Source organism: Athalia rosae, chromosome 1 (genome assembly GCF_917208135.1).
Source record: "Athalia rosae chromosome 1, iyAthRosa1.1, whole genome shotgun sequence".
Lineage (NCBI taxonomy): Eukaryota > Metazoa > Arthropoda > Insecta > Hymenoptera > Athaliidae > Athalia > Athalia rosae.
Window position 1 is genome coordinate 8,998,398 of NC_064026.1, and position 16,174 is coordinate 9,014,571.

Below are 16,174 nucleotides of genomic sequence, written 5' to 3' on the forward strand. Positions count from 1 at the left end.
ATACGTGATAATAAAAACTTTCGATTCATGCTGCGGAATTTATTCGGAGAAGATAGTCAACAGAATTGCGTCACTTCATTTGTCAATAAATGCCGCGCGTCTTTTTTTCCGGATGCACTGTAGGCCACCATATTTCCGGATGCCCGTTTGAAATTATGAATTCGCCAATCGAATTTTAGCAGCTGCTGAATGAAAAAAGCCGTTGATGATATCGAAAATTAGTCCCGTTTGTTCAGATTTATTTATTAAACTATAACTTACTTCAGATTATTTTTTTATTTATCAATTTACAATTATCTTTATCTACTTAGGTACAGAACACGTTCATTATTTCGAGGAAAATTTAAGCAATACTGAGGACAAAAATTTCTCCTAAATAAATAATTAATAGTATGTTTTCTTCATCTTATCATCAGCTCAGCGTAAACAACCTTTGCAGAACTTCAATTATTATGATACAACATTAAAATATACCTAAATATACCTTACAGATTGCGAAGTATGTCTTCAAACATCTTGTATAGCGGAACGTATTTCTTCAATAAGTTTGTACGTAAATTATGGTTTTCTGTAACTGATTTCAGCTCTTCGACGGACATGACGAGTAAAAGTTGGCTCTTTAATTTAGAACAACAAAATTATGTTCATTCGATTTGCTAGACAAGTATAACTACAATTGATCGCTGTACGTTCCCGAGTTTTGATTGATACCTTCAAATTCAAATTGATGCCGAGTTCGGTGCATGGGTATTTCCACTTGATTCGAAAGTATTCGCTCCAAATTTATAGGCAAAAGAACGAATATTCTGGTAATGGTATTTTTATCTTTTTTTTTCAACTTTATTCGATATAAGAAACACATTGAAATGGATCACCAACCACCACAAAGATGTTTCCCACGTATTCGGAGGAAAGGTGGTACGAAAGAAACATAATATACACACGAGTACACATTTTTCTGACTTTTTGTGCATTGTAAGGAATCTTACTCAAATCAATGACATCAAATTGCATTCTATTCAACGAATGATCATGGCAATATCCCGCACAAGTCTCAGATACCGGTACGGTATCATACCTACCGGCCTAGAGCTTAATAATATAATCACCTGTACCTGAAAATGATTTTTGAATTGGCTGATCTGATCTCTCACCTATGGGGTTAAGAGAATGAATGCGGTGTACAATGTCAAATTTAATCAAAAATTATACGAATATACCCGAAAGGAATTATTCTGTTTGTGTGTTAAGATTTCTCTGTTACAAACCTGCATACGAGATGAAAGTTGGTGAAACTGTCAAACATATATGTACATACTGTACGTATATCACGCACACGTGTGTACAATCTATTTTATTCATGCGAAAACCAAGGATAAATGATATAATTAAAGTTAATGATAAAAATAATCAGGCAAACGATTTCCGTAATAGTCTAACGTGTATGGATAATTTCTCGTCGGAATTTGACGCAGGATCGTAACTCGAAGGTACCACTAATAATTTGAAGGACGAGTGGGGACTTGAAAGAGTTTCGTGTACCTGGACTGATATTACAAGCTTTGGAGAAAGTGAGAGCCGGGCGTGCGGTACGGTACGAGCTGGCGATGAGCTGAAGAGCAGGTACGCAGGCAAACAGGCAAACAGGCTGTGCGACGACCAGGCGAAGAGCAAGCCGCGAGCGAGTCTCTTCTTCGAATAGACGGATAGTCGTGGTGAACACACTCGCGGGATCACCTTGTTACATCGGTATTAATAAAATATCGAAAAGATAAAAAATTGTCGCGATCATCATACTTTCGGTAAAAATCGAGATAAAATTTTAATCAGTGTTCGTAATTTTTTATCAACATAAGTCGTCGGGGGTTCGCTACGCTATGTGAACTATCATGTACATACAAATAATTCAAATAAAATGAACTTGATGAGAAATGAACGGAGTAATAATCAAAGTTAAACCAAATTAAATTCCAAATAATGATCGTTTTACAATAAAGGAATAAATGAATAAACGATAAATAAAAAAATTGAATCGATAATCATCGTAACGTGCGCGACGACCTCTCCATTCTTACGCACATGAAAAATAATGTCAAATTGATCGAATTAATATTAATGTAACTTAATGAAAATATATACACCGCTTTCACAGTTGAACGAATTTCTTATTCGAGATAGCGTCTTCAGCTGTTTGTGAGTGAAAGAAAGTTCTTCGAGAGAAACCTGTGAAGTTAACCCGGTGGATTAGCCTCAATTATTACAACTGGTAAGTCGATGATCATGTCTCTTCACCTCACTTTCGTACGTTATATTTTTATTACAAAAATATGGGTGTATGAAATTATATATTTTAAAGCCTGCGTTATGCCTTCTTACATCCGACATATTACCTCTTTCGCTCGATCTACTTCTAACTAATTTACCGTTATGACCCGAAACCTAATGTTGGTTGTTGAACGAACTCGGGATTCTGAACTACTTTCAAAGTCTAGCTCATAGAAGGCAAGAGTTCTTCGTCCGCCATGTCTGCAGAGGACACCTTGAAGCTCAAGGTCAAGAACCCAAACTCGATGATACGTATAACATATCGTATAACTTTTCACCTTCTATAAATTTTTTCCGCAAAATTGTTTTCATGCGTACGAGGATCATTTGTTGCAACCGGTGTAATTCGCTTTCTGTATGGTACATACGGCGTGATAGGTAATAAAATTCCACCGGCACGAAGCCTGGAGGGGCAGCCTTTTCATTTCTTCACTTTCACTTCTTTACCTTCTTCTGCAGCGCTTCTCAAAGCATATACATATGATATACCGTACCCGTATGCTCACAATATAATATACTCGGTAAAACTTTTATCTCGAGAGTGCATGTAACTCAATAATCATATTACAGACTTGTACGATCACATCCTGCTTCAAGTTTACGTAGATTCTGCCTTGGATTATTTTACCATTCAAGTTCTCCAAACGGGATTGTCACACATAAACGAGGCAAACTATGCGTATAAACTTGAAACGGGGCAAACGTGGTAATTATGTAACTTGGTTGTGTTAATGACTTACATATCCTCGGCGGACCAGCGGAATTGTTGTGTATTTATATGCACATAATTATCGGTGATTTTATAGAATTTCTGACGATATTCAAATCACGAAAAAAATTCCTTGAGTTTTTTTTTAACTGAAATTGTGTCTGTACGCGGTATGAGTGTTTATACTTATTCCATGTGCTTTGGACCTATCGTATATCATATGATACGGGTTAATCATTCCCCATAATTACATGAATTATAGTATTGCTTTGCGAAGAAAATGCTACTGAGGATAATTTCTCATTTCCAAGTTAGCGTATAAAACCTACGCTTCGGAGTATCACTTTCTAATTCCTTATACTTATTGGCCTCTGGGTTGACCACGGTCAGTATCAAATGTCGCGGGCGAATCGAATCGAAGGTAATCGAATCGAAGGAAAAATTTACAAGTTCAATGTTATATATTTAATTTTTTTTTTTTATCTCTAAATTCTGCCCCGGACTATTCTCTCTGATGATATTGTAGTTGATAATTGAATATGAGGCGCTCAATGAGTCCAATAACCGACGTACGTTTTTTCACATTTTCAAATCACAGAGGAACGTATAACGTACTGCAAATTAGTGAAAGTACCGAGTATGGATGATCGTTGATCGGGCAGTAATTCACAACGACCTCAGCTACACGTCGAATGATGGAAGATAGATTCAGTTGCCGTTTATTCGCAGATCTCTCTCCGCAGGTTATCGTCGTACACGGCGCACTGTGCAAAACGTTAGATCTGCCTCGATACGTGCCAAACGCATTTATAATTATTGTTAGAGTTCGAGAAAGCTTTCTCAGTGTCACGCAAACATTTATTAAACTTCATATTGCTCGCATGTAGTATCTCACAGATGACTCTCGACTTTTTTAATTTTTTTTCTCCCAACAATTCGGTTAACGAAGATTTTTGAGAGTTCGCATAGTCACGTGCTATAAGTATATGAAGCGAATGTATCAAATTCGCACATCTACCCCTTTTCAGAGAGTGTGTAGAGTTTACAGGCTCATCCGCGGTAAACGGACGCAACTTTTACCAATTTCCTGAGAACTTACTAAAAATTACGTTATAATTATGTACGGCTCTCTGAGTTTACCGGTCGCGTCTCGGTCGTACCGCTAATTATCATTGTCCAAAGAATAAAGTGGTGTGAAGGTAGTTCGAGCGGACACTAGAAAGCGTTTTTCTATTTAAGTTTCACCTTACAGTTTTTAAAGAATTCTCCGACCATTGATAGCTACGTTCACTTTCACGGCCACTTGATTTGAAAACCGAAAAAAATAAAAAAACAGAGCAAAAAAGAGATCTGGGGGAGCAAGTGTGAACCGCGATGACCAACGAGATACCATGATACCTGCTTCGGGTTCCTAATACTTTCAAGGCCGACTTTATTGTTCTACCGAATGATCGGCCGCAGAAATTTCGAATCACTGCACTGCACCGTTCCGTTGGACATGAATTAATTGTCGGTGCGATAATTTTTCTAACAAACATACCTTTATTTTCTCTTCATGAGAATGCAAAATAAACAGAGACTCTGAAAACGGAAGTGTAAAATATTTCAATCACACTTTCATGCGCAAAAATTGTACTTTCCAGTGGGATACAGAACGCGTCGAGTCACCTACCTGCACGTTCTTGTTGCACTCGTTTTTTGGTTCTTAGTTGGATGAAAGAAGTCTCACAATCTACTAGAATGTATATTTTCATATGCATATTTAGATTGTAGACACGTCGGCACTCTTTTGACTATAAAGATCGATAATTTTATTGGCACACATTTCTGCGGATGGTTTTTTTTTCTCTCGATTAGTCCATTACGATGATCATCCGGATGGTCAGTCGGCATGATGACGAGAAAGAATCATTGCATCACAGCTAGATCCTCGTTGGTTTGAAAGTTAAATAAAAATTGTGGTTAATGTCGAAATCCACTTAGCGACGTTCGCCTATTATCACACAGTAAAATGTCACAGTTTGGTCATTAAGAAGCTGATTTTGCGGTTTTGAATTGTGATATTTTTGATAAGATCGGTATAAAACAGGCTATACGCGTAACGTGGGAGAGACAATTATAATATTTACATAATTTTTAACCATATGTTTATAGGGTATATGTATATTATAATATCCTGGAACGCACTGTCACACGCTTTCATTTTTTTCTCAAGTTAAACTTAATCGGCGTGATTATTGACTGAGGTCACAATTTCATAATTATATATGCAAAAGACCAATTATGAATGCGAATTGAAAAATGAAGACTCCAATTCGAAATTGTCTATTATATGAAATGATTTGATACCCCGCAAGATCGTGACTCGCGCGGTGAAAAAGATGATAGTTTGACTTTTACTGAACTGCGCCTACAATTGCAGATCAATCTCTTCTACTTTCCTCTTCAAACGACTCCGGATGATTCGAAGTCCCTGATTCGATGAAAGGATTATTAAATCATTCAACGCTGATAACCTTTGGTCGGTTCCACTCATTGTCAGCTTCGACATTTACACGCGTTGATAGTAGAGAGGAGTTTCTTCGACTGGATGCCGATTGTGATTGTCAGCTATTGTACAAGATGATTTTTACCATCGGTTCTTGCAGCTATAGCTTCGCGAAGTCATAGAATTTAATTGTTCAAATGTCAACGGAACAACATTGCAGTATAGTGTAACTTTCTATCGCAGGAAACAACCGACACAACTGCAGGTAACGTTTTAAAATCTCGGTTTTGTAATTCTGAGGATTACAATATCCTGGTACAACTGCAGAAACAATTAAAGACGTATTTTAATCCCTGTAAAGTCTTGTATCTGAAAAACTGGGTAAGGGAAAAAGAATTGTTGCGCCATAGGAGTAGTTTCAGCTCGAGATATTTAAAGTCCATCGATGTAGCTACCGTATTTATTCCCCACGTTATGTAGGTCGATGCAACGCAAATCGTAACATGGCTGACCATGTGATAAAATGAATTAATATCAAACTCACGTCCAAAAATACCCCATAGATGTAATATGTAATGCATCTTTTATTCGTTGTAGAAAGTGAGAGTTATCGCCCAGAGGTACCTAACTGCTACGTGTTCGTCTGTCTTCCGCCTGGACTTGCTTAACGTTGCCAACTTTGTTTTTTTGATTAACATAAGTAAACTGATCGGATGTAGCGAGTCGTGAAGAATTATAATTCAATACACTGTTCAATTTGCCACTTCACACGTTGCGTTACATCCGCGGACTGTAATAGACGTACATATTTGTCTTCATCGAACATCCGTGAACTTTCCTTCCGCAGTGTTCGCAGCTTGTTCGTACACTGTAATTATTCATCATTAGGGTTGATTGGAACTCTTGCAACCTTCGTTGGTCTCTCGTACAAGTTTTTCGATTTTTAATTGGACGGAAAATTTACTCGGCGATCGTTTTAACGAAATAGTTTTTACGGTTTTTGTTTCAGTGGTGCGATGCGGTGGACGAGATCATCATGTTGGATTCAAATTTTACTTGCTGCCTGTGTTACCTCGTCGCCTGGTGCGACAACAGATTCGGTATTGTCTGCCTTAAAAACTGAGACAAGTTCCGCTTCAACCCCCTCAGTAAATATCGCGACGACGGACGTCCGAAGATTCGACGCTCTTCTACCGGGGGAGGAAGAATATGGAACCGACAAGAGTAACGAAACCGACGTATCGTCGAGTATCAGGAAAAGGCGATACGTTAGATTCCCGCCAAATAATGGCTACAAATTCGAAGAGTCAAATCCGATGAGCGGAGGTTTTATCAAATCTTACCAACACGCGAGACAACTGCCGTACCCAGTTTGGCCGGAGTACAAATCCGCCTGGCGAAATCCTGTCATGGGACATCGAACGCCGCGGTTAATTTTCCGTGACGATTACTCCAGAGGATCTGGCAGCAGTGGTCCCATTTTTTTATCCAACCAACTTCAGGATTTGGAGGACACCTACCGAGGTACGCGATGGTTCTTTATATTATTTTTTTATCTCCTCGTAGAACTTTCATTCCTTGCGTAATTTTGAAGTTTGTTCCGAACGCGAGGAATCGGATTACAGGATTTCAATTATCCCATCGATATTTAAACTGCGCTGTTCTCTTTCATTACTCATTAACGAAGACTCGGTGGCGGTTCACATGGTTGAAAAATTAATTGTCTGCTACATGAACCGGAATTTCTCCAATCGAAAGTTTCATTAGTCTCCCGGTTTGTAGATGTGAGAGGAATTCTATCGCTACTTTGGTTTTCACTGAGATTGATCTTTGAACCGTTCGCATAAGACCGTCATTCCGATAGAGGTACAAACACAACTATCGTTCTAGTCCCACCTGCAATATAAAAGTTATGATAAGTTGGATGAAAATCTGAGGAGATAAAATTCAGCAAAAAGTCTTCCTCGTTCGAATATATCGCAGAATTTGAGTGAAATTTTCTTTTTCCTTTTTTTGGTTTCAGATCAAAGGAAACAAGTATCGTTTAACGATTACCCGAGACTAGATATCGGTAAGTTCATTATACGACGTCACTTTCGATTTTTCATTTATGCTAATTTGAAGCTATTTGTTCACGCGAAGTTAATGGTATTGCTATCGATACTCGTGCCTAATAATGTGATAATCTATCAGGAGAGAGTAACCTTGTATCCATCGGTATAAATTTATTAATTATTGAGGCGGTTTTAAGTAAGAGCGAAAATTCTTTGAGCAAAGAAAGCGTAAAACGTTTATAATCGTATATAAATGTTATGTTTTCAGGGCATGCGTAAAATGCGTGAACATCTCGTATACCAATAACCGTAAACTTGAAAAAAGTGATGTAGGAGAGTCTGGAGTCTGAGCGAAAAAATAAAAAATTCCGACAATGACGATAAGTGGACATCTGATAGCGCGATATTGAATTAGCTAACGATTTCATCCCACACACTTTCATAAATTGTCAACAAGCGACCAGTCGTGCAACTTTCTTTTTCACTGGAATTGACTTTTGATCGTTGACCGGAATATCCACCTATGCCGCTATATATCATTTGACCAAATAGGATCGCCTTGAATAATTTTCTAACATGTTTAATCCGTCGCGATGAATAATGGTACCGCAACAGCACAACGATCCTTTGGAGAGAATCGATTGTCGTCGTTGATAATAACGGAATATACGAAGGGGCACTCGACTCACCAAAGCCGGTAACCATTTTTGTGAGAGTCCTTCCTCCCATTCAACGCCTCTCACTTTCTCGAGAACGGCTACTCACGTTTTATTGTCACGGTCGTGACCTTGATATTATACAATTCGATGGATTTATACGATCCTCTCTGTTGCTTTCTGAACGCATCTCCCATTTAAACTCCCAATCCTCGCGATAATACGTGTAACGTGCTATTCAGCTTCCAAAATTATTCGAACGCATCCCCCGTATTATCCCAATGTGCATATTACGTCATCGGATCAGAAATCATTCAGATGCGATTCAGCGACTCGATTATGCGGTAAATTGACTTTTAGTTGCTCGGAAACCTTTTTGTTTTAACTATACACACGACATGCCAATATTATAATGAGCTTTCGGTCTCTGCGATTGTATAATCATTTCGCAAACGATGCATAATTGCATGTTCCATAGTCTGCGATGTGTTACGTTCAATAACGAATGTGCAGCAAGTCGTTGTCGTTACGCGACAGCCTCTAACTCATTCGACGAAATTTTGGTATCGACGTAATTGAAATCGTTATTAGTTTCTATACTTTCTATTTCTTTCTACTTTCACTATGTGGAGTATCGTGTGCATATATTTGGAAGGGAAAAAAGATCCGTCGGACGCAACAGCTCCTCTAAAATCGGAATAATAATTTATTCGAAAATATTCAAATTTTCAAAAACCCGTCTCACGTTACATTTTCGGAGACTTACCTTAACCCGATTGAATAATCTAAATTTCAATGCCACAATAGTGCAAGGTCACGGCGGCGAGAAATTGCTGCAGAAAGTCAAATGTCAGTAATTACATTAGCGCGTCCTAAAATGCAAAATTTCGCCATCAGATCGGCGCTAAAATTTTTTGCTACTTGATAATATGGTCATCGTTTGGTTTTGCATCAGGACTATTGTAGTTATACTAAAAACGGAATATTTCGGGATATTTATCCTGAACAAATAGAGAAAATAATTTTTCCATTTGTTTTTGATCCTCGCTCTTAACAAAAACTGGCGACTATAATTATCCAAGTTTTCACGCTCTCTCGGTCGCTTCTTTCTTCGCACCGAGTGCCCCTAATTCAAAAATTACCCCGAGATATATTCGGCGGTTCCGGTTGTTAAATCACCGCATCCTTGAATTTCTATCTCGTGGCACGTACACGTGCAAGACAGGAATACCTGCGTGTATACAGGTGTAAGGGGAACATCTTCGTTTTTCCCATCAATGAGAATACACATGTGAGCTTCGCCGCAATAATTCCCCGTGCTCGTGATTTCATATTTTCTCCGAACAAATATTCGATCACGCGAATTCGACGGTGCGCAATAAAAAGAGAAAATGAAAAAATATTTTATTTCAATTTAATCGCCGGAGTTGTGAAATTATCATCGTTACTGCAACTATGATTTGCTCTCGTTGCACGGCGTTGTTAAGAAATTTTTTATATTCTTGAAATGCGTATTTCGCCGATACTATCCGACCAATTCATTCATTGCTCAGAAAATGTCGGCAGATAATTTCCTCCAAAAATATGTATAGCGTATGTATTTATGCAACCTTTAATTGCGGTGAAACTCGACAATTATAACCGAATATAAAATATCACATCCGCGTTCGGGTAGTGGTACAATTTACCTCGGCGTAAACTTTGACTAATGAATAATCATGGAGGCGAAAAGAAAAACTTAAACAATTTAACAATTATGGGTCTTGTACCAGCGGTGGGAAAAATGAGATCGAAATGAAAGGAAATGGAACAATCGGTACTCGCGCGTACCTCTTTTTAACGTGGTGTACCGAAACAGAAACGTCGGCCTTGACCCGAATTGAGAGCCGATCGGAAGTTGTGAGAAAATATTAACGATCGCTAATCCGATCTGCTACCGTGATGCTAGCCGACAGTATAGCAGCAATATCGCGGTAACGATGAGTAGACGTTATTTGTTTTGATTCACATCGGTAATTGATTACGTTAGATGGAAAATTTTGAAAACATCATCAGCCCAGCACTTTCTCTTACGCAAAGTTTCTTCGGATGTTAATTGGTTTATATTCCGAGACGTCGGTAACTCGTCGCCTTCCAAAGAGTGGAACGACCATGAAAACCAGTAAAAGCTACCGGCGTCAGGCGCCAGCTGATTGTCAACTATGTTCGCAGGCGTTATGTGTATAATACGGTATCGAGCGTTCACAGCTCCCCAATTACGATGATTATTTATGCAGATTAATGGTTATGGTCCCCCACGTATTCATTACCCGATGTATAGCTTTCTTTTCAAGATCGCTGCAGCTGGTGAGCGTAATGAAAGATGAGGAAAAAATAAATAAATAAATGAAAAATGGTTACTGGTACAATTTTGACTAATCGTTATAGACCAGTAGTCCGATTAATCATTATATTCGTCTGCAATTGTCGGGAGATTTAGGTCGCTGATTATCCGGTAATACGAACATAGCCGAAACTAGATTTTAAGATAATGGTGCTCGAAACCAGCAACTCGATTATGATTGTAAGATTTCTATTTTTCGTATTTTATCTATGTCTTAGTAATTAATGCGTTTCATTTTCGTCGACAGAGTGCGGAATATCCGTTTCGAAGCAAACGGCACAGAGAAGAATCGTCGGAGGGGACGAAGCAGGTTTCGGGAGCTTTCCGTGGCAGGTAAGCCATTTGTCGTCAAACATTTCGCGGACTTTCTTACGATTGAAAAGATGAGGATATGAAATAGCATATTAGCAAGTGTCGAGAATCAGTTTTTCAAAACTGTTGAAAGAATTTTCATTCTTCAGAGAAACAATTTCAAGTTTCAATCCCATCGCCAAAATTACCCGGAACAGTTGATGGCTATTTAATGGGAGTCGTGAGACGAATGGTGATTTGCTGCTGATTGATTTACCGATCTGTCGCTCAAGTTGATGATAAAAATGTTGACTCTCCAGACCGCGTTATATCTCGACCATTCCGAAGCCCTGCGATTAGGTTTAATTCCTAGTACTCGGGGTCATTATTCCCGTATACCTCGAGATCACGATATTTGGAATTGTTATATCCGTAAAGTGGGTAAAATAGTTTTGCGGATATTCCCAATGTGAATTTACGTAAGTCCAAATTGCGACATCCATTACGTGATTCTTCGGTACACGTTCATCAAGAAATATTATTAGTGAGTTGAATCCTTTATCGATTCTACTTTCACTCCTCAGTAGCAGCCAGCAGCACTCCTCCACAGAGCTGACTCAGAATTGTGAAAGTAAAGTTTATAGTTCTTCAGGTTCTTACACACTCGGCGTGTGAGTTCCGGAATTATCTCTTACTCGTTTTTGGTCCGGGATACTTTAACGAATCCTCTCCGTGAAAGAATTTTGGTAGAACTTGGATCCGGGATCGCTGCAGTTTCGAGGCTTTCTGATCAGCTCATCTAGGTCATGCCTTTACATCTATAAGCGTACATACATAGTTTACATATGATACGTGGGAATGTAGAGTAACAATCACGTTTTTTCCTACCTTCTTTTTTTTCACATTTCAAACTCAGAGAACGGTCCAAGAATGGACATTCCCCGAAGCTGTCTTTCTTCATTTTTTGAATATCAATATCATTTTTGTTTCAGGCTTACATCCGCATCGGTTCCAGTAGGTGCGGAGGAACGTTGGTAAACCGATTCCACGTTGTGACAGCCGGTCACTGCGTCGCTAAGTAAGGATCAATTTACAAATACCTCCACAGCTTTCACCGCTAAAAAAAATCAAAACCAAGAAATTCATTCTTCGAATAAGAATAACGCTCCACCGGCACTCTACTCATCCTAACAGTTGACGATTAAACCGCAGCAAAAATTCATAAGCGATGTTTGATGACAGATATTTGATGAACATTTTCAACTTTTTTGTCTTTTAATGTCTTTACAAGCGAGAGATCGGACCGGATCTTTCGATGGTGTAGATAGAGAAATTATACGGATAGAATAGGTTTTTGCACATAATGATATTTCCGCAGGTATGCTTTCTAACGTGTATTAATGAATATTTCTACACGTAACAGAATTTAGGAATAACGTTTGCAGCATCTGGGGGACGAACAGCCCTCCAACGGAAAATCTGATAGGAGTTTTCAAAGAAATATTCAATTCTTGCTAGGAAAATTGCAAGAGTAGATACTAAGACTGTAGCCTTGGACTTTCCTCAATTTTAGGGCCGATAATTTTCATACTGACGTTTAGATCGTGTTCTTCACCAGGACTTTCACCCTCTTGTTCATTTATACCTGAATGCAACAGCCTGACTCTATGAATCTGCATTTTTTATTAAACTCTCTATATCAATATTGCACCTATATCTATCGAGACAATATCAGCTCATCAAGCATGCTCAGTACCTGATGGAATTGCGTTGAGCATGCTTGATGAGAGAAAAAACTATCTATCGCTCTTCACGCTGATGAAATCAGTCAGTATGTGTAATTTGGTTTTCCGCGATAATATGAGCATGCTTACGTCAGAACGATCTTCCGCGCTTTGAATATCCGCGTGTAATACGCGGCTGCACAATCATCTACTATTACAAGATGGTTGAACGAAACGAAGACCTGCAATATAGCGTGGCGGTAATTCCTAGGTCAATAAGCCTCGCGCAAAGAAAACGTCAACGATGTAATTGTAATCGCGGAAACATGTTGCGTCGACGGCGGAGGACACGTTATAGCAGAGAAAACTGAATGGAATATTCAATTCGTTTATTGGCAGGAAACATCAACACGATTTATCGCCGTGACTACAAATGTAATAATGTACTTCGGTATGATATGAGCTGTAGGATTCACCTCATTATCACACATACGTATCTGATTACACCTTACATTATTTCAACGAATAATCAATCGATCGAGTGGAATTGAAAATACATTTTCGAGTATAAAAAAACAAAAAAGAAACACATCAATCGTTTTCACGCAATCTTCTCAACCATGGATTTCATTTGTGGTACAGAGCGTCGGCCCGACAAGTACAGGTGACCCTTGGAGATTACGTTGTGAACTCTGCGGCAGAACCACTTCCGGCTTACACATTTGGCGTGAGAGAAATCCGGGTACATCCTTACTTCAAATTCACACCACAGGCGGACAGGTGAGATAAGTCACAATGGATAATTACCGTTGCAATGCAATCGCTGGAGATACGAAATGTTTCCTCTTGTAGTTTTACATCTGTAGCAATTATATCGCACACGCGCAAAGTAATGAGAAACTAGTAGCTTGTTTTTGGGCAATTCACTCGAGATTCACACATATGGGCATGATCGTTACACGTAAGTGGGTTACGTGTGGACGACAAGTTTAGACTTACGTATTTCTCGAGCGTGTAAGGAACTTATCGCAGGTTTTGCGGAGCAGTAATTACACCGCTTCCGGAAGTCCGACACTTAGCCACAGCCACCTTTTTCCACCTCATGGTCAGATATGGCTGGTTTGCTTAGTTCGTACGATGGTAATCCGCGACGAGTTTACACTTGGAGAATTGTAAGAGATTATAATTAGTGCGCAGTAGAAATACATTGCTAAATCGTTGAGCTTCTCGTTCGTTTCGGAAAACCGCAGATTGTAACGAACGGAGAGTAAAAGTAGAGTAAGCAATTGTGTGTTTGGTGTCAGGTGTGCTTCGACAATGAAGCTGCTTTCCAAATCTCGGATTTCACAGCGATGTCCGGTCACGAAAACAAAGAAGATCATTAATTCTTATGGATGATTCTTAGATTCGACGTAGCTGTTCTCCGGCTGGACAGGCCGGTTCATTACATGCCACACATTTCACCAATCTGTCTTCCGGACAAAAACGAAGACTTCCTCGGACAGTACGGATGGGCAGCCGGCTGGGGCGCACTCCAAGCGGGTATCAATTTTTTTCATTTTTAATCATCACCTACGAGATACGGAAGAAGCCTCTTCCCACGATATGATTGTAAAGAGAAGTTAGTTTGAACAATTTGACTTTTCACAGGCTCCAGATTGCGACCGAAAACTCTCCAAGCAGTAGACGTACCTGTAATTGATAACCGAGTCTGCGAACGGTGGCATCGTTCGAACGGAATCAACGTTATAATTTACGACGAAATGATGTGTGCGGGCTACAGCGGCGGTGGCAAAGATTCTTGCCAGGTAAGAGATAAAGTTTGAACGAAAAAATCATCAATTTTTTCGGTCGAAAAATCGTAGAGATCAAGAATATATTGTATAAGCAATTGCGAACTATGAATGCGTTTCAAGGAGAACTATTTCACCTGTTGACCTGAGACATTATAACTGACGTGAAAGTTTAACCTACCTGCCTGCGCCTGCTTGAGAAGCCCGCAGCCTTCAAAGGAGGAGAAAAACTTGAAAATAAACACACTCAATTTCTCCCACGTATAAACATCGCGCGTCTGCACCGAATCTTGCAAAAGCGCTGCTGGGTTCGATTACGTAATCAAAGAATTTAGCATCAATGAAATCATGAGGACGACATAACAATCGAATCTCGGTCGTAAATTTATCCGAGAATACGCATTCTGACATTATGTTACGGTCATTAAAGACAACAGAAAGTCAACTGGTGAATAAATTAGCTTCCAAGATAGCTTTTTTTTTTTAAGTAACTGGATGTATTAAAAAAATGGGCGACTGTCTAGACAAAAGAAAAGTTTGTGTGGGAGAATTTGGATTGTATATGTTATGAGTATATACTCAGAATTTTATGTAACTTATAGGGTGACAGCGGAGGACCGTTGATGTTGGAGAAAACAGGAAGGTGGTATCTGATCGGAATCGTTTCGGCTGGATATTCCTGCGCGCAGCCTGGACAGCCTGGAATTTATCACCGAGTAGCGAAAACCGTCGATTGGATATCGTACATCATTAACTCGTAGCACGATCGAGCGGGGATCTAGAAAAATTCAATTTCGTCCAGGAATTGTGGAACCTATAGAAACGAGAATGGTCAACCGTGCGACACCATCCACGTTAGAAAGAATCAGATGTCCCGAGGAAAGTGAGGAAGGATAAAAAAAATCTCTCTCTGAATTAACGCTTTCCAGACCAAGGAACTAGATGCAATTACATACCTCCCACAGCTCGACGTTATTCAATAGGCACGGTGAACAGAAGTGGACGAAGTTTCCGTGTTGCGATCGTGGAAACGGTCTTGTGAGAAAAGAAATGAACTCCATATAATAAATGCGTATGGTAATAGGATAAAGTGTGTATGAATTTTCGTGAGGTGATTTTTAAAAGCATTTGAGAGTTTCTACCGATTATCGTTGATTATCGGAGATACTAAATTGTTGTGTCGATGTTTTGACATGTCTAGTATTGCACAAGCAATTTGTTAATATTTTTTATGAATATCGTATGATAGAACCCCCATTAACTGCAAATGCTTAGCAACTTACGTATGTATGTGAAAATGTGATTTTTGTGATTTGATCGAGCTCCACACTAGTTTTCCTTCGATTGCGTTGATCGAGGACGGTGAAGTGAGGAAAAAGGTGAGATTTATCAAATTTCAGGCATGATCGATCGAGCTAAGGTAAAGTTGATCAATAATTCTTAGTTATTTTCATATGAGCATACGAAAACGATGCCGTGAGATCTACGTCATTTGTAAAATATAATAACTATTATTTTAGTATAGATAACAAATACTAGATAGAGTAAAGCTTTATAACGAATTAACGTCGAAGGACCCATATTTATATAAAACTAATTTTAATTACGTATAATTATTTTTTACCCGATAAGTATTTACTATAGATATGAATAAACCATGCATTGGCATAATTTTACAACGTAGTTAAGGAGCTAGTTTCTGCCCATTTTCAAATTTCCGAAAAATAGATCAGATACTAAATTTTCTAAAA

At 38.9% G+C, this 16,174-nt stretch overlaps 1 protein-coding gene across 1 annotated transcript; it reads left to right on the forward strand.

Annotated features, from left to right (window-relative positions):
- Nucleotides 1–2,884: 2,884 nt before the first annotated feature.
- On the forward strand, nt 2,885–16,106 carry LOC105685942 (prostasin). Its single transcript, XM_012400438.3, has 9 exons — nt 2,885–3,031; nt 6,532–7,046; nt 7,546–7,593; nt 10,863–10,948; nt 11,899–11,984; nt 13,273–13,410; nt 14,036–14,172; nt 14,281–14,438; nt 15,026–16,106. Exons 2-9 carry the CDS (start codon nt 6,539–6,541, stop codon nt 15,182–15,184), a joined length of 1,320 nt encoding a protein of 439 aa, XP_012255861.2. The 5' UTR covers nt 2,885–3,031; nt 6,532–6,538; the 3' UTR covers nt 15,185–16,106.
- The last annotated feature ends 68 nt before the right edge of the window (nt 16,107–16,174 follow it).